This window comes from Tachypleus tridentatus, chromosome 11 (assembly GCF_004210375.1).
Source record: "Tachypleus tridentatus isolate NWPU-2018 chromosome 11, ASM421037v1, whole genome shotgun sequence".
NCBI lineage: Eukaryota > Metazoa > Arthropoda > Merostomata > Xiphosura > Limulidae > Tachypleus > Tachypleus tridentatus.
The window spans coordinates 42,502,721-42,524,025 of NC_134835.1; the positions used below are offsets into that span (position 1 = coordinate 42,502,721).

General features: G+C 34.9%; 2 protein-coding genes across 2 annotated transcripts in view; one reads left to right on the plus strand and one right to left on the minus strand.

Moving 5' to 3' along the window:
* Positions 1-12,817, minus strand: part of Dus1 (Dihydrouridine synthase 1) — a 47,223-nt gene extending 34,406 nt beyond the window's left edge. Inside the window, exons 1-3 of the mRNA XM_076467033.1 lie at positions 12,420-12,817; positions 5,104-5,263; positions 3,729-3,841 (exon numbers count right to left, since the gene is read on the minus strand). Of these exons, the coding sequence (XP_076323148.1) occupies positions 3,729-3,841; positions 5,104-5,263; positions 12,420-12,653 (507 nt within the window). The 5' untranslated portion in view covers positions 12,654-12,817. The remainder of the gene's footprint in view (positions 1-3,728; positions 3,842-5,103; positions 5,264-12,419) is intronic.
* Positions 12,818-20,123: 7,306 nt separating this feature from the next.
* Positions 20,124-21,305, plus strand: part of RNaseZ (ribonuclease Z) — a 54,124-nt gene continuing 52,942 nt past the window's right edge. The window contains exon 1 of the mRNA XM_076465896.1: positions 20,124-20,833. Coding sequence (XP_076322011.1) covers positions 20,514-20,833 — 320 coding nt within the window. The 5' untranslated portion in view covers positions 20,124-20,513. The remainder of the gene's footprint in view (positions 20,834-21,305) is intronic.

Here is a 21,305-nt window from a genome sequence, read left to right on the forward strand (position 1 = left end):
ACATAATGTACCCCATCAGTAATTACCATCACATTAACCTGTTGACTGACAAGTATTTCAGTTGCTACAATACAACTCTAATGCTTCTTCATTTTGTAACTTTTTTAGTGATGCCATTTTAAATCGAAAGTGAAACAACTTGTAAGTAGGTCAAATGTATGTATGGTGCTAACATATAGCATTGAAGTTAGGTATTACTGAGAACGAATTAACTCATCCGTGGCACTGTGTTACCGATCGGCTAGGACGAGGTATCTCGTCTATGGCACTGAACAGGTTAAAGGACATAAAGAGACCTTTTGGTCCATATAGGTTGTCCTCTCCACTAAATTAACTAAACTCTTAAAAAACACAAAGTAAGCCCTAATCATCCAAATATTCATCAAGCTTTCCCTTAAACTCCCAACAGTTGACTGCATCCACCACACCTGAAGGCAATCCATTTCAGAAGTCATCCACTCTGTTGGAATAGTAAAGCTGTCTTAGCTGAAATAACTTATTCCCTGCAAAAATTTATATTTTTGTATCCCAGACTTACCATTTTCACCATTAAATATAAAAAAAGTATGTATCAACACTATCAATTCCCTTAACAATCTTAAACACAACAATCAGATCCATTCTAACACTTCTTTTTCCAGAGAAAATAAGTTCTTAATCCAGTCTCATATGACAACCTTTTCATCCCAGGTATAAACCTAGAAACTCTCCCTTAAACCATTTCTAAACTAGTTGCAACACTCATAACATATCTAAATTTTATATCAGATGTATGTTATTAGGGACTATAGAACCAACAAAGTAATATGTTAACAAGCAATTTTGTGTATAAAAAGTTTAAAATGAAAATGCAGTCCTTATAATACCCATCAGTAATTCATTTAAAGATATGCACTGATAAAAAACACTGGTGAGTCACAAACCAAGTAAAAATACAAATATCACAAAAAAAATACAAGTGTAATAACAATAATTTAACAGCTCCTGCATTATATAATTGAAAACCACTAAAATAAAGCATACACAACTAAAATAAAGGAAAACTATTAAATGATAGCGTGTTGATTCTAAAAATAATAAAAATGCATAGAACTGCATACAGAAAAACATTCTTTTTAACAAATGCTAAAATATCATAATGTTGTTAAAATATAAACAATCATGCAATTTTCCCATTTTGATAAGTTTTTAACATCTTATACATAAGTAGAAATATGCTTATTAATTTTCAAATAGACCTAGATAATTACATCAGCTGGCATCAAGTAAAATAATCTATTAATCAAAATTATGATTAAATGTATTATCGTCAAGCAAACAATCAACTGGCTGAAATTGTTTACCATAATCATTTATGGTAATATTTCAAAATTGTTCAGCTTAATCAGTTAGTATTACAACTTAAGAAATAATCACTTTTTCAAGTTAATGTTTTCAATTATAACTATTTTTGACAACATCAACTATCTTAGACTTACATGAGAACAACAGATTAGATGACTGTCATCTATTAATGATGCTGTTGAGTAAACCTTTCACTATGGGCTTAGCGCAATATGCACAAATTCATCTACACATCTGCACTATAACTTTTGATACAGCAAGTGTATCTTCACAAAATTTGGCAGGTTTTTAGAAAGGCTAACAAGTATTTAGTACAAAAAAATCAGATTTCTTAATGAAATACTTTTTTCTAAAAATTTGTTTGTGAAAATACAGTATGTTTAGTTACTAGTCTGAGTGCAAAGTGATTTCATGTTATGATAAAAAAAAAACTATTCTTCATCCCAAACATTATTTGCATAATCTAAAACCTCCTAAATATATTTCAAATGTTTGTTTTCAGTAAGACTTTATATTCTATGTTATTTTCTATACTCTAACTGTGCGAGGTCTGTCACTTAACAAACCTTGTAACCATCATAAAAAAATTAGGAAATAAATATAAATTATCCATTTTTCTTGCTAAAATGAAAATACAAATGTTTAGTCTGAGTAGTTTACATCTCATAACAATTTTTATTTACATATATATTTATTATTTTTTATTATATTGATCTCCCAATCATGCTTAGCTGACATTACCTAACTTGCTCTGACAAGGCACATGTGCACTTGTGTTACAAATACAGTAATATAAAACTGACCTTCAGGCTTCCCTGCTTTGGATCTGTTTTAGTGAACTAGTATTTTGTAATATACAATCACATTTCAGTTATTATACATTATATATATATATATGTGTGTGTGTGTGTGTGTAAAGATTTTTACTATTTAGAAATAAATTAAACTTCTTTTCCTTAAAATGTGGAACAATAAATAAAAAAGTAAAGTGAATAATTATATCTTTTTGCTACAACCTTTGTACTTAGTTGCTGCTGGACATAGGTTGCTAAGCCTTTTAAAATTTTGCATGTAGAAGATATCAAACATTTCTTAAGGTTTTTATATATGCAGTTGAATAATCAAAAAGCATAAATAACTATAGTGATATCATAGAATTCCACTATAATTTATTAGGCTTAGTAAATAAGATGTATTTAGATTTTAAAAAATATGAAACTTCAAACAGACTAAAGACACAACCTACCTTCTTGAAATCTTGGATCAAAAGAGTGTGGTAGCCTTTTTGCAAATTAAAATGACTGAGAAAACCACCCTGAGAACATTCTAAAATGTTGGTTGGTTGTTCACAGGTCATATATTGAAGTAAGTGTATATAAAAGACTGTTTTCAAAAATGGAAAGAGGTAAACAGGACTACTGTGTTTGATTTGGTGCCTAAACCATATTTCAGCAAAATATAAAGATATGAGGTTCTTATTTTATATTTTAGCTTGATAGTATTAGTAATTTGAGTTCCTAATTTATACAAAATTATAGACTTGTTATTATTGATAACACAAACATCTAATTTTAAACAGTGCTGCATTTGACACACCATGTGACTCACTAAAATCTATATATATATATATATATATCTGTTCTTTTAATATTTATTTTTAAATTAAGAAATTTCCTAATATATACAAAATTTGAATTATAATTTACAATTTGATTCCAAACTTGTTGACATAAATTAATAAAATAGTAGTTCAATAGAATGTTGAATGCAAGTAAAAAAACTCAATGACATGACCTTTGGCCCATGAACCATCATGAAAGGATTAATCAGCTACTACAAAATTACACTCATCATGAAAGGATTAATCAGCTACTACAAAATTACACTAATCACCATTAATTTATTTCAGACAATATTTTCCAACTATCGAAAATGAAAAAAAAATAATGAAAGAAACCATCCCATACAATGTCTGATTATTTGATATTTGGTAAATCTGAATCTAAGAATACACGTGTTTCCCATAAATATTGATAATCACTATCTGAAGGCACAAATTTTGTAAAATAAATTATTCATCATTCTGTTTAAACCTTAAAACAACACACAAACAACAAATGTCATCATCATGATTGTTGTACTAGTTTACTACAGGTTTGTAATCTTCAAGTAACATTTGATATATTCTATAAACTTTCTTACATCAAAAGTTCAATCTATAAAGCTTTGTGACAGAAGAAATTTATCATTGTTAGAGTAAAAAAATGAAAGTTTTAACTTACCCTGAATAGGTACTGAAAGCAAAAAACAAATAATTTCAGTCTCATCATATAATATCCAAGTTTAATTGAAAATAAAGCATAAATTAACATTAAAAACCTTACCTGACAGCCAGCAGCTTCCAGCATTTGTGCATATGTTACAGTTTTTTCTATCTCAGGAAACACTCTAATTTTGCATGTAATAGGTATTTCTAATTCTTCATAGACCTTATTAACTAGAAGACAATTACAAAAAATACATGTATTAGAGCATACACATACATAAACAATATGACTTTCTTTTTTATTTCAACCAGGATTTGAGACAGAAAAACGTTAAGTTTTTAAAATGATTCTGGAGCCTTTTCACATCATTACAATCCATGTTATCATGTACAATCATGGTATGCCTGATAACTATGCCTATTTAAACTAGAAACCAACCATATAGCTTCCATTTCAAAAGACTATTACAAAGCAACCAAGTCTAAGAAATATAACTCCTCCCTGCCTCCTTTCTATAATCCACATAATGAACAAGAATGATGTTTTGCCAGCACCCATTACAACAGTCTGATCACACAGAAACTAGTGCTCTTTTCAGCAACTTAACTGCCACATCTTTGTATTAAATAGCGTGAATATACTAGTTTCATTATAAAACTGCTTGAAACTTGTGATAACTCAATGGATATATCATGGTAGCAGCTTGTTTACACTAGACTGGTGTTGCTTCTTCAGACAGAAATCTTCATTATTTTGCATGGAAAGGGTGGATGGCTTTAGCCACTGAACATTGTGTCAATGGATTTCATCTGTTCAAATCACCACATTTTATTTACTAAGACAGGTACAAGTTGTTGCAGGTTTCTTTCTAGATGGTTCATAGTATTTTGTTTTCTAATGTCAATAATTACAAGGGATATCTTCACCATGGAAATTCTAAAACCTTAATCTTAATAAACATGAACACTTTTTTTATGATCTGAATGTATGAACATTTTGCAAAAGTGAAGTGTTTGGTAGCAGTATACTACCTACAAAATATAAAACAATGTTGAAATATAGTTATAATTCCTACCATTCCACCACAACAGTATATATATAAACTGTACTTGTCATGGGACTTACTGAATTGCAGATTCCAAATTAAAATATATCACATACTCAACCTCCACATAACAGCACATATTTAACAGACTTACCTTAATAAGTATCACAAGTCCTTAGAAATTAATCTACTCTAGTAAACACTTCAAGCTTCACAAACAAAAACCATTATCACAGTACATATGTACATGAAAGGACTGTAATGTGTGTAAGCCTATAATTAAAATATTATGTTGCATAAAAATAAATATTTGCTTAAATTCTTATAAATGTTCATAAATAGTTCAAACACAGAAGTGATAAAATATATGAAGTGCTAGATTATAATTAGCCAGTTTAAATCTATGTTAAGATTTATAAATATTTCTAAAATATACTGCAAGAGTACTCATGGAATGAAGTAAATCCCACTCTTCCTGAAGAAATGCTCCATAATGGCCTCGTTTTGCTATTGATTGTGGACAGCCAAGGTTCAAATCAACAGCTTCAAAAAATCCTTGAGAGAGCCGAGCTGCCTCCACAAGAGTCTCAACATCATTGGCACAAAACTATACAGAAAACTACACAATAAGTACTTCTATAAGCATATCACAGTTGCACTACATGTACCTCACAACGTTCTGAATACAATAAATTACAACATCACACACACACATGAATGAATTTTACTGGTGTAGATATCAACTCATACTTTCTTTTCAGTCAAATATATCAGTTTATTGCAACTCATGTAAAATGTATATTAACTCTAAAATCTGTGTGTACTCAGGTTTGGCTATAATATTTAACTAATATCACCTATCTACAAGCAACTTGTGATAAACTCTTCAAAAAAAGAGAAACGCAAAAGGCGAAATTTGAGACAAATTGTTAACAAGTTTATTCCGGGTAGTTCTGTATGACATGTGTGAAACTTTGCACATTCACTGCTGAACATCCAAAGTCTGCAAAGACGAAGTCCACACTCACTAGTTGAAGTTTAACGTCACTCAACGTCAATGATGAGTATGCCCCTGTGAGCATCAATAACTGCTTGGCATCTCCTGCCCATGGAAGCGATGAGATGATGAATCACATCCTGTGGAATGGCTGTCCACTCAGCCTGCAAAGCTGCTGCAAGCTGAGGTAGAGTCTGTGGTTGAGGTTGTCGCCGTCGCAGATGTCGGTCTAACTCGTCCCAAAGATGTTCGATGGGGTTTAAATCTGGTGATCTGGAGGGCCAGGGAAGAACGTTGATGTTGTGGTGTCTCAAGAAGACAGTGGTGAATCGGGCTGTTTGAGGACGGGCATTGTCATGTTGAAAAACGTCGTTGACGTTCACCATGATGGGTTGCACATGGGGTCTAAGAATCTCGTCGACGTATCGTTGAGCCATAAGATTCCCTCGAATGTGCAAAAGGTCTGTTCTGGCATTGTAGGCGATGACAGCCCACATCATGACGCTGCCACCACCAAATCTGTCAACTTCCTGCACACAGTTTGCTGCAAAACGTTCACCTCCGCGACGGTAAACATGGGTCCTTCCATCCTGCCTACGAAGCATAAAACATGATTCATCGCTGAACCAAACATGCCTCCATTGTCAATGAGGCCATACCCGATGTGCCCGAGTCCACTGCGGCCGTGTTTGAGGATGATGCCTCTGACTGGACATCGAGGTCGGATTCCTGCATCTTGTAGACGGTTGCTTACGGTATGATCGGAAATCCTTCGCAGCCCTGGTATGGTTGAGGCAGTAGATGTCGCAGTGGTGGTCCTATCCCGAAGGTGATGTAACCAGATGTTGCGATCTTGTGCGGCGTGGTCACACGAGGTCTGCCAGATCATGGACGGTCACGGAGTTGATCCATGTTGTTGGTGATGATTCCATAGCCTTGTGATGGTGCTTGGGTGGACATTCACAGCTCTGGCAACATCTGATCGAGATTCGCCTGCTTCCAATCGACCAATGGCGTTGTTGCGTTGTGCTTCAGTCAGTCTTGGCGTAACTGTATTGTGTGTCGGTGGCTTAACATTGAGCTATGGAAACCGAGAACCCATCACTTTTATAGGGATTTTGCACATGTTGCACTTGCAGAACATGCAGATCTCTCAAACAAATTTATTGGACACGAATGCATTTTGGCAAAAAATCCAATGTTTTCCTCTGTTTTCAAAGTGCACAATTGTATTGTCATTTTGGTCTGACAATCAGTGCCTTAACACTTGTAACATCACATACTCTGAGATTGTAATGTTATTACATATATTTCTCTTTAAAATAAAAAAAATATCCCTTTTGCGTTTCTTGTTTTGAAGAGTATATAATAACAAGATTCTCTTTGACCATCAATGGCCAAATTTGCTACATTTTATACTAAAGCTTAATTTACACAACAAAATAAATAGAAATTTGCATTAAAGTCAGACATAACCAGACTTTAATATGGCTTTTAGGTTGCACTTTCAACAGCCAAAAGCATGCATATAAAATTATTTTACTGGAAATGCAGAAAAAAACAACATTCCTTTGTAGAAGTTACACACCATGATATACTGTAATATGTCAAATGTGTGTGTGTGTGTGTGTGTGTGTGTATGTGTGTGTGTGTGTGTGTGTATCATAATAAAGTTTCACAAGAACACTCACACACATAAACACATGTATTACATATTTGTGTATTGATTGAAAACAAACTGTACTTCCCATTAATAGAAGGATGAGCAGTATAAATTACAAAGTAATACTGACTTTCATGCAAAGGAATAAATAAACTTGTCACTATTTGTGTGACATGCTATAAAATGTTTTTAAAATTTAAATCCAAGACAAAGTGTGTACTTGCTTTCTGGATTTTGGAAGGCCACCTTTCACAAATTAACTGGTTATCTTCCTTTTAACCAATTCACATGAGATCAGGAACATGAATGTTTACTACGATCTATTCCAGAAAGTTGGATTTGTCCAAATGAACTAGCACTACTTTTGTGACTGGTCATTCTTATTCAAATATAGAGGAGGTCATAACTTCAAAATATCACCTGACATACCACTGGAAGACACTGACTGACTAAATTCTTGCACAGCATGCAGCATTTCAGACATGATCCTATGGGCAGAATAAATGCCATCTCCAGAGAATAACAAAGGCAGTTAAAATGAAATAACTCTACCAAAATTTTGAACCCTGTGGTATGGGACATCTACATAGAAATTTTTAAAAAATTAAACATTTCTGCATTGAAATAAAAAAATGGTAGAAAATATATGGTTTGCCAACATATCATACCTATATTCAACTTGTACCTCACTCGTATGATTTTCTTCTCTCTTCTCCAACTGTGTATTTCCCCTAAATAAAAGTTACCATTATCCAAACAAAATGTGTCTGCATAAACCATGGGTGTGCCAATGGAAGCTTAACACCCCAATGAGGGAACCACACTGCATCCAGAACAGGAATTTTATTCACTCAGAATCTAAATCATGGCATTTGGGTGGAAATTAGCATGATCTCCCATCACTTACAGTCCAGACCCAACCACAGAGCCAAGGTCCTATTACTCAGGATTGGAATTACAGGATCATGGTTCCTAAATCCCACACTGATGGCTATGGCATTTGAACTTCAATATATATGTATATATACACACACACACACACACATATATATTTGTGAGTGCATTCCAACCTGTAGCTGTAGAGTGACACATCACATGTCATCTGAATCACAACATGAAAGTAAGCAATGCCAAAGTGGACAAACCTTCTTCTCAACCTGAAGGAGTCCAAAAGAAAACACTTCAAACTCAGAACGATAGAATCCTGTATGCCATGTTTAACCTGAAGAAACAGAATATACACAGTCTGGAATTATGAACACTCATCCTCACTATCCAACTGTGTGGACAAGGTAAATTTCACTTGCCTTTGGAAGTACGAGGAGGGCATGGAAAAAGTGGGAAACCAAGTACCCAGGATGGGATACTCTGCATTCAGAATTATATCGAAACAATGGACTCTCTTATATGAACAATGCACTGACCTGATAGTGATCAAAACGAAGGGTCATGCTCAACTTTGCTCTCTTCTCCAAGAGCTGAGAAAAGTCACTCAAAACTCTGGAGGTATAGCCTCTGTTCACCACCCCAGCAATTAGAAACCAAGCATGATAAGGACTCTCCATCTCCACTATTAGGAAACAAGGTGGGTGAAGCACATTGGAAACTTCCAATGAACAATTTTCTAGGAACAGTGCAACAGGTAAACCAAATTATCTACATTTTTAAAAGCAAGTTGTTCAATCCAGTGATCACTAGGGGCAAGCAGAATTCCCTTATGCTTTACTCATGATAGTTCATGAGTGGCAGTCCAGTTTAGTACAATAATGCAACCAAACTTACTTTGAGGTGGTCTTGTGAAATACTCCATTTCTTTAAATGCCTGTTGCAACCTAAGTAAAGCATGCTGTGTTAGTAGTTACAAGTGCAGAATTTGTTTGCTAAAAGCCTGGGCAACTCTTGCCACAGGGTAAAATCCTGTGACAAAAAGGTAAGGGACCATTGAAAATGAAAAAAGTGACAATATTGGTAATAATCTAGTAGATGTAGTTAAGATAACTATTGGGAGTAATCAAACCCTCACAGGATAATACTGCCAGATCAACCTATGCAGTGTTCTACAGCAGGCACTTCAAATGAACTACTAAGAGCATAGAAATGCGACAAATCTGAAGATGCATGACTCACAGACATCTCACCTTCAACGAGAGCCCAGAATAAGCAATATGGATCAATTTCTATACCTGCCTTGAAAAGTAACTGGGGAGAATTTCCAGAAAGCTGAAAGATCCCAAAGAATAAAAAGCACCTCTAAAAGTATCAGTGCAGACAACATAAAACTCCAAAACCCTCACTGGACAAAACAAACAATCGAGGTCTGATCAGTCAAAGAAGTAAGAAATAGTTGTCTTGTAGTCAGATGAATTGGTGAAAAGTGCTAATCTCCTTCCCTGATTGCTGGTATCTTAGAAAAAAAAAGTGTCCAAGTATTAAAGTACACAGATAGAACAAAAAAGTGTTCTGTGCACAGTCAACACAAACAACTCTGATTGGCAACTTCTGTAGGCTAGCAGTAATGAAAACTAAACCTTCAAGGAAAATTGATACATAATACATGAAGCAAAGGTCTCAAACAGATTTTGAGAAAAAGCATGTAATACAACTATAATATACCAGTTAAGTAACTGAAATGATCATTTAGACTGAATGACTCAAAACAACATGACTAAGATGGAGAGAACTGGGGATTAAAATAATTTTTGTTTTGAGCATCTAAAGGTAAGGCTGCCTTATATAAGGCAATTGTTGAAAAGGCAAAACTCTTGTCAAAAAAAAAGTTATGGCTGGCACTGCTAGTCAAATTAGAGTCAACCTCCTCTGAATATACTATTGCCAATGTGTGGTGATACAGATAAATGTCTATCATGGAACTAAGCAAATACTGCAACAAATACACAGCAACCTTATAAGTTAAACCCTGATGCAGTGTGAAGGACTATATAATCTCCATGCCCAAATCTTGAACTTCAGAATGACTGAGTATATGATGTTGCACAATGGCTGCCTCAACAGAAATGGCCAAAGAGGAAGTGGAAGATGTCTGCATTCCTGAAGGTACTGCAAAAGTGGAAAACAGGGGTTAGCCACCAATCTGGTGCTATCAACAGGATCTGACAAATAGGATGGAATGAATCATAGCTAGTACCTTGGGTAACATATGAATTAGTGGAAAGGTTTAAAAGTGTAATCCTTCCCTATCCTGACAGACTGTATATATTACCAATGCTTGAAGGTGAAGTACTAGAGATCAAAAGGCCTGTAGTTAAGTATTCTAATAAGTGATCAACACATCAATAATAAGTGGTTCAAAGTGAGAGCCAATCCAAAAGAAAACCTCAGGTTGCAGCATCTGCTCCATCAGAAAAATCCATTAAGGTCAAGACAATTGTTCTACCATCAATTTCATCACCACCAGATCATTATCATATTAGGATAATATGATAGAAGTGGTTTTAGGTTCAAAAACAAAGTCCTACACCATGTGCATCCTTGATGGAAAATGTAAGATACCACCATTGAATAATACATCACCAGTCTGATATTTTTCAACACATATCTTAATCAGGCTTAGCCAACTCCTATCTGATTCCAGATACTGATCACCATAAAAATCATAGTCAGTGTCTTACATCACTTGCCTTGAAGTCAAAGTTAGTGATGAACAATAAAAAAAGTGAAAGTGTTACACCTTGTATTTTTAGGAGATTTCTCCTAAACAAATTAGTTTTATAATTCTAAAAACTTATGATTGAGAGCAAAGAAAAATGATAACCACGTAATATCTACTATATCCACTGCTGATAAGACCTGCCCAGTACCAAAGATTATCATATACCACAAACAATAGTGGCTGAGATGTTATTTACATTATTAAATCTCATGAACAAAAGTTGTAAGAAGTAATAAATTTAAAAATTTTATGATCAAACTTTCTGCTATATTACATATTGAAGATAAACTCTTTCTTTTTCTGACAAGAGTGAAACATTTACTTGAAGTTTTCCCCATTTTCTTTCTCCAGATTTAATTCTCAATATTACAGTATAATGTCATGATCAATCCCACTATTCTTTGGTAAAAGAGTGGTCCAAAAATTAGCAGAAAGGGCAGTGTTGTCTTCCCTTTAGTTTACAACTGCTAAATCACAGATATTCACTGCAGGTAGCTTTGTGTGAAACTGGCCCAGTTAAGGCACTCAACTCACAATTTTAAAGTTGAAAGCTCAAGTATGGCCTATTACTCTCATGACATTGTGACACTAGCAGGGGCGTAGATTTTTTACATCCAACCGGTGGGGGGATTATTTTTGCAATGTGGGCTGTTCAATTTGCAAATTGGTAATCTCTGATTACATGAACTTGAAAGCTGTAAACATGCAGTCACAAAGTAATCTTGTTGCCACAATACTTGTATGTATACTTAGGCCTACTGACTGATACTTACAAACTATCACTTAGATCGAAAAGCTCAGAAGCACGCCTATATTAAAGATGTACATTTTAACTACTGAAAAAGCATACATCTTGGCCTATATAATTCGATTGATAATAACACAAGAACAAACACAATTCGTAGGCCTGTGATGCTTTGTTTGTTTTTTTGTTTTGGAATTTTGTACAAAGCTACTCGAGGGCTATCTGTGCTAGCCGTCCCTAATTTAGTAGTGTAAGACTAGAGGGAAGGCAGTTAGTCATCACCACCCACCGCCAACTCTTGGGCTACTCTTTTACCAACGAATAGTGGGATTGACCGTCACATTATACACCCCCACGGCTGGGAGGGCGAGCATGTTTAGCGCGACGCGGGTGCGAACCCGCGACCCTCGGATTACGAGTCGCACGCCTTACGCGCTTGGCCATGCCAGGCCACCTGTGATGCAATAAAACAATTCAACAAACCAAACTGTAGGGGGGGATGATTGTATGCACCATACCCGCCACCTAAAATGAAGGAGGGGATGTATACCCCTATCCCCCCAGGATCTACGTCCCTGGACACTAGCAATAACTAACACAGTAACAATGAGGAGTGCAGACTACCGTCTACACACATGATGTGATAACTAAGAATAAAAATGTTTTTTGTGCAAAAGGAAAAGTTTACCTGAACAATTAAAGGCCTATCTTCTTCGCAAGAAATCATGTTTTCTCGCCTGTATCTAGCATCTTTGACAAACACTGATGCATGCAACATGGGTGTGTAGCAGAGTTCAGCACCGTATTTTCGACTAAGGAGTCGCCACGCCAATTCGCTCTGATCCACCATTGGGGCAACTATGTATTTGGCACTGTTAAGCTTTTTTATCCATAAATCATATCCTTTTAACGTTGGAGGCATTTTGAGATTCTGCTTTATAATAACTCAAAAATAATGTTAAAATAAAAGCATAACCTCAATGCCTCATGATAGGTCTAACACGTAGCCTACATTAGTTCGTAATTTTAAGGCTACATGTACTATTTAAGTTTTCGATATCGCTTAGACACCTGGTCACTGAGATCACTATTACAAATAAAACGTGTCATTATATATAAAAGTTAGAAAGCAAGTATTGGAAATTAATGTATATATATATATGGATTATATACGCTAAAACTAAAAGTATAAAATAAAAAACATAAATATTTAATTTGAATCAGGAGTCTTGTTAAATCTTTCTTAGTTTTGCACGCATTGTAGTTTAAATTATTTTGCATTGTTTATTTGTTTCAAAAAATTTGCGCCAAGGCTGCTTCGTAAACTGTTTCTAATTTCGAAATGATAGAAAGAATCACAGAGAGGACAAGAAGACTGAAAAATTTTCATGGGGCAGTGTCCCAGAAGGACTCCTGGAGAAAGCAGTGTTTACTAATACAAGAGAGTAGGCACGACATACTAGTCTTTTCCCAGAGTCAGTGAAACGTCTTAGTAGTACTTTGGTATGATATATTAGAGAGAAGAAATGATAGGGATATCCAACAAAACCAACTGTAAACTCTTGGGAAAATGTCATCTTACAAGTAGTGGAATTCGGTCGGCACTCTTTTGGCTAATCCCAGCCCCAAAGTGCAGAGCGCCTCGTCCACTTTATACTTTTCCACTTTATTTTTGAGAAACTAAAACGTATATCTATTACGTACTGATAATTTCAATTAAAAAATAAAATATTTACAGTCCCTTTTATTTTTTATCACTATTTGAATAGTCAGCAATGCTGTGTGCGAACACTACTTGAAACCTTGCTAGACAATACTTCACGGAAAGGGCCCGGCATGGCCAAGCGGGATTCGCATCCCCGTCGCGCCAAACATGCTTGCCCTTTCAGCCGTGGGGGCGTGATAATGTGACGGTCAATTCCACTATTCGTGAGTAAAAGAGTAGCCCAAGAGTTGGCGTGGGTGGTTATGACTAACTTCCTTCCCTCTAGTCTTACACTGCTAAATTAGGAACGGCTAGCACAGATAGCCCTCGAGTAGCTTTGTGCGAAATTCAAAAATAAAACAAACAAACTTCACGGAAAATGAACTGAGATCGACAATTCTTGAAAGCTATTAAAATACTTCCTTTATTTATACTTATTAGTTATTAGTAAATGTGGTATATTTTACCAAGATTGCTATATAAATGCTTGTATTTAATTTATTACTGCTGAATTATTTGCGTATTTTAACGTAATATGGCAAACTATGCAAATCAGTGGTGTCAGTAGAGAGCTTAAACATTGGAATTACTTTGTGCATTTTGGGTAATTATTTGGAAATTTGGCGTTTAATGAGAGTTTCGGCGGGCTGTTATATAATCCCAGCATTCGTTGGTAAAAGAATAGCCCAAGAGTTGGCGGTGGGTGGTGATGACTAGCTGCCTTCTCTCTAGTCTTACGCTACTAAGTTAGAAGTGACTAGCGCAGATAGTCCTTGTGTAGCTTTGCGCGATAATTCAAACCAAGCACACTTATAACAATCGTTTTGCATTGTTTAGTGTGGACAAAGAGATTTGTAACGCTATAACAGATTTATCTTTGTACATTTATTTTAGTGCCTATGCTCGTTTCTGTATAATTTTCTTTTTGCTTATGACGTATATTATCCACTGTGTATTGCAAACGTTTCACATGGCCTCGAAAATTGTAGAACGTTCGCGTACATAAAAATTAACAATACTTGTTTGATGAAAACGCGCAAGAATATTGTCGAAATTTTAACGTTACTGAGAAGCACCAAACATGGGACGTGGAAGAGTGGACGAAGGTTTTGTTCTCTGATGAAACAAAATTTAACCTGGCACGATAAGGATATCCTACCGGAGACATTTTGGAGGACACAGTGGAGGAGGTTCCATCATGATCTGGGGTGCTTTTTCCTACCATGGAACAATGGAGCTTCAGGTTATATTGGGCATCAAACAGCAGCTGGCTGCATTGGCATGTTGGAGAGAGCATCCTTGTTGACTGAAGGCCCTCGCTTGTGTGAAAATGACTGGATCTTTCAGCAGGACAACTCTGCAATTTACAATGCCCGCAGGACAAAGGACTTTTTCATGGCGAATAACGTGATTCTTTTGGACCATCCAGCGTGTTTGCCCGAACTGAACCCCATTGAAAATGTTTGGGGGTGGATGGCCATCTTCACCACTTGGAATAACATTCCAGCCATCCTTCTGCAAACGCTTGTATCAACCATGCCAAAGCGAATGTTTGAAGTTATTTGCAATGACGGCCGTGCAACACACTACTGAGACCTCTTGTTGAGCATTTCCTACCCTGTTGAGGACTTTTTTTTGGTATGGCCTTAAACTTTTGACCAGTTAATATTTAGGCTAATTTCATAGTGTTCGCATTTTCCTATTAAATGCTAAAAGGTTTTTTATTTTTATTTTCCCTTTTCTTATTTTCATCTTTCGAAGCTCTACTCAAATAAGTGGTTAAGTCTAACAACGCAAAATGCATATTTTTTCTTTATGTTCATTCGCCTTAAGATTTTGGCCAGCAGTGTATATTAAAATATGTGTGTTAAAAAAAAATTGTGTGTATCAGTCTTGTTGGCGAATAATATTTAAGTAACTACTAAGCTCAAATTCATATTTCCGGTTATTTAAAGTAGTAATACTTTAACATACGTAACCAAATAAATCGGATACTCGTTCGAAATAAAATGTAATACGTAATAGTACTATGTACTTAATAGTACTAAAAGGTAGAAACACATATATTATTGTCCTTCGTTAGTATAGCGGTAAGTGTTCGAATTTACAACGCTAAAATCAGGGGTTTGATTTAGCAGATAATCCGATGTGGTTTTGCTATAAGAAAACACATACATACATATATTATTATTATTACCACCAGAATCGTCTCTCTACGAGCAGCTGTTTGTCCCAGTAATTACTAATTGTAGTATTAATCTGAAGTGTTTTTACGTATTAAAAGTGGTACCGTTTATTGAAAAAAATATTAGTTTTTTTAAGAACCTTAGTTTCTCAGTAATACATCTAAAAGCTATATCAATAAAAATAATAATCAAAACCTCAAGTACAGTCCTAGTGTAAATGGTGTTCTCGTTATGAGGAGAGCACTTTTATTGCAATTGTGTTCAATTATAAAGGAATGGTTGTTAAGCATACCATGGCTATTTTTCTAGGTGTTTGAATCTTGAATACCCAAGATATGATATTTTTCACGGGTTTTTATTTGTGGTGTTCTTCGATAAATGGCACAATAGTCTTAATCACAAAAGATACTCTGGCATACACGCTACATCAATTAAAGTAAGGTTAATAATAGAGGAAATTATACAAAAATTCATTTTTTTTCTAAACTTACAAACTCTAGATTTCAGTTGGAGCTTTAGTCTGGCACAATCAAGACATGTCTTGGGTTGAGTGTAGATAAACACGCGCAAAGTTTACCATATGTTTAATCTACTCCATAGTTTAGTTTTGATAGCAGTTATTGCCAAGAAACTTGCTTCACAAAGTAACTGGATTTGGTTCATTCCTTTACACTTTGCCTTTCTTCAGTTTCACAATAATCTCTATAGTCTTCTTCTTTGTTGTTTAGAGTTTCACGGTTCCATTTTTCAGTAGCACTTTTGACAAAAACTGAACACAAAAACTTGTTCGAATATTGTATCAATGTTAGGCTTACTTGTAAATAAGGGGCCCAGCATGGTCAGATAGTTAGGACGCTAGATGCGTAATCTGAGGGTCGCGGGCTCAAATTCCCATCATACCAAAGACGCTCACTCTTTTAGTTATGGCGGCGTTATTATGTGCGGTAAATCCTACTATTCTTTGGTAAAAGAATAGTCCAATAGTTGGCGACGGGTGATGATGACTAGATGCCTTCCTTTCAGTTTTACGCTGCTATATTAGGGACGGCTGGCGCAGATAGTCCTCGTGTAGCTTTGTACGAAATTAAAAGAAAGCAAAACTCTGGATTTGATATTTATTCCTTTCAATCGATTATTTTCGGATAATATTTGATTGACAAACAGTGTCTGCTTCCTACAGTTCATCCCTATCCGCTAGATCTGCCATCGCCATGTAATTAAGGTACTGGACTCGTAATCTGAGAGTTGCGGGCTCGAATCCCCGTCACATCAAACATGCTCGCCCTTTCAGCCATGGAGTGAAATTCTAAAAAAAAAAACAACCGTATCCACTTTCAAACGGTCATTCAGTAGAGATAACTTCAGAAATACTGTATACAGACACACATAGGGGTTTTTAGAGTTAATGTGGTTTCTTAGTCTTTTTAGGTGGCTTTCCACCAGTGTCTCTATGCAAGAGAATAACTGAAATGATCAAAATGTTTAGGATAGATGAGACCGCGGGTAAGTCGATTTTGTTGAGTGGAAAAGCATGAATATCTGAAATGTCTGTTAAAATGATAGAGAACACTTAGTATTCAACAGACAACTTTTCCAATCAGATCATTTCAATTTTTTTCTTCCCGCTTTACATTTCAGAGGATATCAGATACATCTCTCTCTCACAGTACAATATGGTAATAAGTTATTGAGAAATGAAACACTCATCACCTACTACTGTAACAATAACTAGAATTTAACCTTAGATGTTAAATGATTGAGAAAAAAAAAGTGTTGTGACCAAATTCTAGTTATTGTTACAGTAGTAGGTTATGAGTGTTTCATCTCTCTCTAACAGTACAATATGGTAATAAGTTATTGAGAAATGAAACACTCATCACCTACTACTGTAACAATAACTAGAATTTGGTCACAACACTATTTTTTTTTCTCAATCATTTAACATCTAAGGTTAAATGGCACCAGGTTTCTACCATATCTAGTATGTTCCGAAGTAAAATAAATTGAACGTATACTACTATGGCTTAAATGCTGCAGAAGATTTCAATATGTGTTACTTTTTTAATTTCGTAGATAGCTACTCAAGGCTATGTTAACCGTCCCCACCTTAGCAATGGATTACTCTTTTACCAACGAATTGTGATATTGACTGAAATATTATAATGCCCCAAGGCTGAAATGATGAGTATGTTCGACTACGGAGATTCGAAACTGCAGACTGTGGGTCGAGCACCATAATAATCAAATACAGTGATTTTGGTAAGAAAGAAATTTTAAACGCCGTCGTATGAGTGCAGTTCATCATTTCCGCAATAAAAAGTAAAACCGATCAATGGAATCTAGAATGCTTATCATAATAAATAAATAACAATAAAAATTTTATATTGATAACTTCTTTAATTATGAATTTGATAAATCAGTTATGTGTTAAAATATAATTATAATATTAATTTTATATCAGCTTACAATATTTGATAAATTCTCGTGATCTGTGATATAACTTTCTAGTAAGTTCCAATAGATACAGTTACGACAGAAAGTGTTCGTACCCCTGCGTCCCGAGTGGTTTTTTGCTCATAACTTAAAAAGTATCACGAGTAGGCTAATAGAAGTAAAATATATTATAAATATTATAATAACACACACCTACATAATATTTTATGTAAATTAAACGACAAATAAACTGTTTATAAACAAATAACCAAAAATAGGAGGAGCAGAAAGTGTTCGTACAGTTCAGAACGTGTGAAAAAAATTGATATTCCCGTAAAAATTTTGTTTAGTTTGGCGAATAAACTACATTATACCATTCCAGAACTAGACACTGAGTTCATAATTATTGGAATTTAGCCAGCAAAAAATGTACTTCCGGAAATTTAGTGCCGTCTCCGTCATTATCTGCTTGGTTATCATGGCGAACAAGAAACAACTGTCCAGTGATTAAAAAAAAAAAACGAATTATTTTAAAATACAAGTCTCGTGCGTCTCTTTCCGGTATTGCTACACAACTTAATGTGCCGAAATCTACTGTTCAAAGCATAATTTCCAAGTTTAAGCTTACAGGATCAACTCCTAGCTTCCCTCATTCCGGACGCCCCATCAAAATTCCAGAGAGAACCAAGAGGAAGGTTCTCAGAGAAGTTAGTAGGAACCCTCGTTTAACACGTAATGACATACAGAAACTTGTAAGGAAAACTGGGGTTGAAGTAAGCACCTCTACAGTTCTGGGTTCAAAGCATGCCGTCCTCGTAGAACTCCATATTTAAAGCCTGTTCATTTAGAAGCACAATTGAGGTGTGCAAGAAAGCATGTAGATAAACCCTTTACCCATTGGAAGAGTATTCTTTGGTCAGACGAGTCTGAAATCTAGCTTTTCGGCCACAATGATATTCGCTATATTTTCCGTAAGAAGGGGGAACGAAATCTTCCAAAGAACACCGTCCCTACAGTTAAATACGGAGGTAGGTCGATCAACGGAATAATGAAAAAAGAAGAGTACATTGATATATTAGGCACTTATATCCAGAATGATGTTCGGAACTTGCGGCTTGGGCGTCGTTGGATCTTCCAGTATGACAATGACCCTAAGCACACATCGAAATATATGCAATCCTGGTTGCAGAGGAACCATATAAGCTTTCCGGAGGGGCCATCACAGTCACCCGGTCTCAACCCAATTGAAAACGTTTGGCATGAGTTGAAGACCAGGGTTCATCAGCGTCATCCGAAAAACTTGCAAGAGTTGGAGGCTTTCTGTAAATAAGAATGGAAGAAAATACCAGTCGAGTACTGTCAAACAATCATGGAGGGTTATGAGGAGAGATTGCGCCAAGTAATTCCCCTGAAAGGCTATACAACTGACCATTAAAGTAGACGCACGAACACTTTCTGCCCCTCCTATGTTTGGTTATTTGTTTATAAACAGTTTATTTGTCGTTCAATTTACATAAACATTTATGTAGATGTGTGTTAGTATAATAGTTATAATATACTATACTTTCATTATCATGATCGTGATATTTTTTAAGTTATGATAAAAAACTACTCACGACACAGGGGTACGAACACTTTCTATCGTAACTATAAGTACAGGGTGGCCCGTAAGTTCGTACCCATCCATATATCTTATGTATCCAGTGTATCTGTGTGCTGTCCCTCATTTTCGCTGCATAATATTATGCACAATACGCTCTTTAAGTGTAAAGGCTTACATCGGTCATATTTTTCTGAAAAAATGAAACAAATATATAATACGTGCGTAATTGAATATAACATAACAACATGGATGGGTAGCGACGTACGGGCCACCTTGTATAAATTACAGGGTTTAGTGAGTTTAATCATGACTTTTATCACAGTTTTGATTCAAATTTTTCAAAGCAAACCAACTAAATTTTTTATTTTAAGAAATATACATGATTTTAGTCGAAAAGCACTGATTTCAAAATACATATCCACGTACAAATATATAGTCTACGTAATATACATATACAACTGAGGCTTTTTGTTTTCGCTTTGGGAAAGTGTTATGGCGCTATCCATGTAATCACGTATATTTTGCGTTTGATTATGTGGTGGTGTTTAGAAACAGAATGGAGTTAAGTTTCGTGGTGGTGTATATAATGAAACGTGGCGAAATGTTATCTTATTTTTTTAAAGCATATTTAAGAGGAAGTATTGCTATTCTGACGATGTTAATTATATCTGTATTGTGTAAATCATCTATTTACATTTTAATTTAACTGGAAAATAATCAGTAAAGCTTACATGATAAGCCTAATAAAGTAGTGTGTAATGATCAAACGTGGATTTTGTGGTCTCAGTTTTTTAATATGACACTGATCGAGTAATGCGTATGGAAAGATAGTTACATTTTTATTTTGCTATACTTATGCTTCGATTATTGTTGTTAAAACTCGAACAATTTAAATTATATAGGGCTACTGTACTGTTTAATGTGTATTTGTGTCATTCAACTTCAAGATTAAAGAATTTTAACCCAAGAGCTGGTGAGAAATTTTCAAAGTTAGTAGCTAGTGCTAAAAATAAAATGCCAAAGGAACCAAAAGCATCGAATGAACTTCGCCATATTCGATTGAGGGCCAAGGCTGTAAATAATAAACCAACACCTAATGAGATCTGCCTGCATGTTCTTGGGAATGGAGGTCCTGGTAATCCAAGATGTCTTTATATGTTTACAGATCATGCAAGGTAAAATCATTAATTCATTTGTGCAGTTTAGGTCCTAACTGTATTGCACTACATGCAATTTTATTTTTATTTGTAGAATTATGTTTAAACATTGAACAAAATAGTAGACCAACAACCAAATTCTGTATTTGCTATAGCTTTCTTTTAGAATAATTTGTTTGCAATTATGATTTGTTTCTTTGAATATTGCATTTCCAATTTGTTTGTATTTGAAAATTAATAATAAATATACCAAAAGATTTGTTTCTTAAATATGAATATACATATAGAGGTACAAGATGTTTTTAAATAATTATATTTTATATAGGCTAATGATTAAGAGATGATTAGCACTTCATGTATAGGTTATGTAATTTTTACTTTAATTTCAAAAACTAATATAGCATGCCAAGTAAGTATTAATCTAAATATTCTATAAATAAGAAGAAAATAAAATCAAAGGTGACACAATGCTGCTTTGACTTGTGAAGTT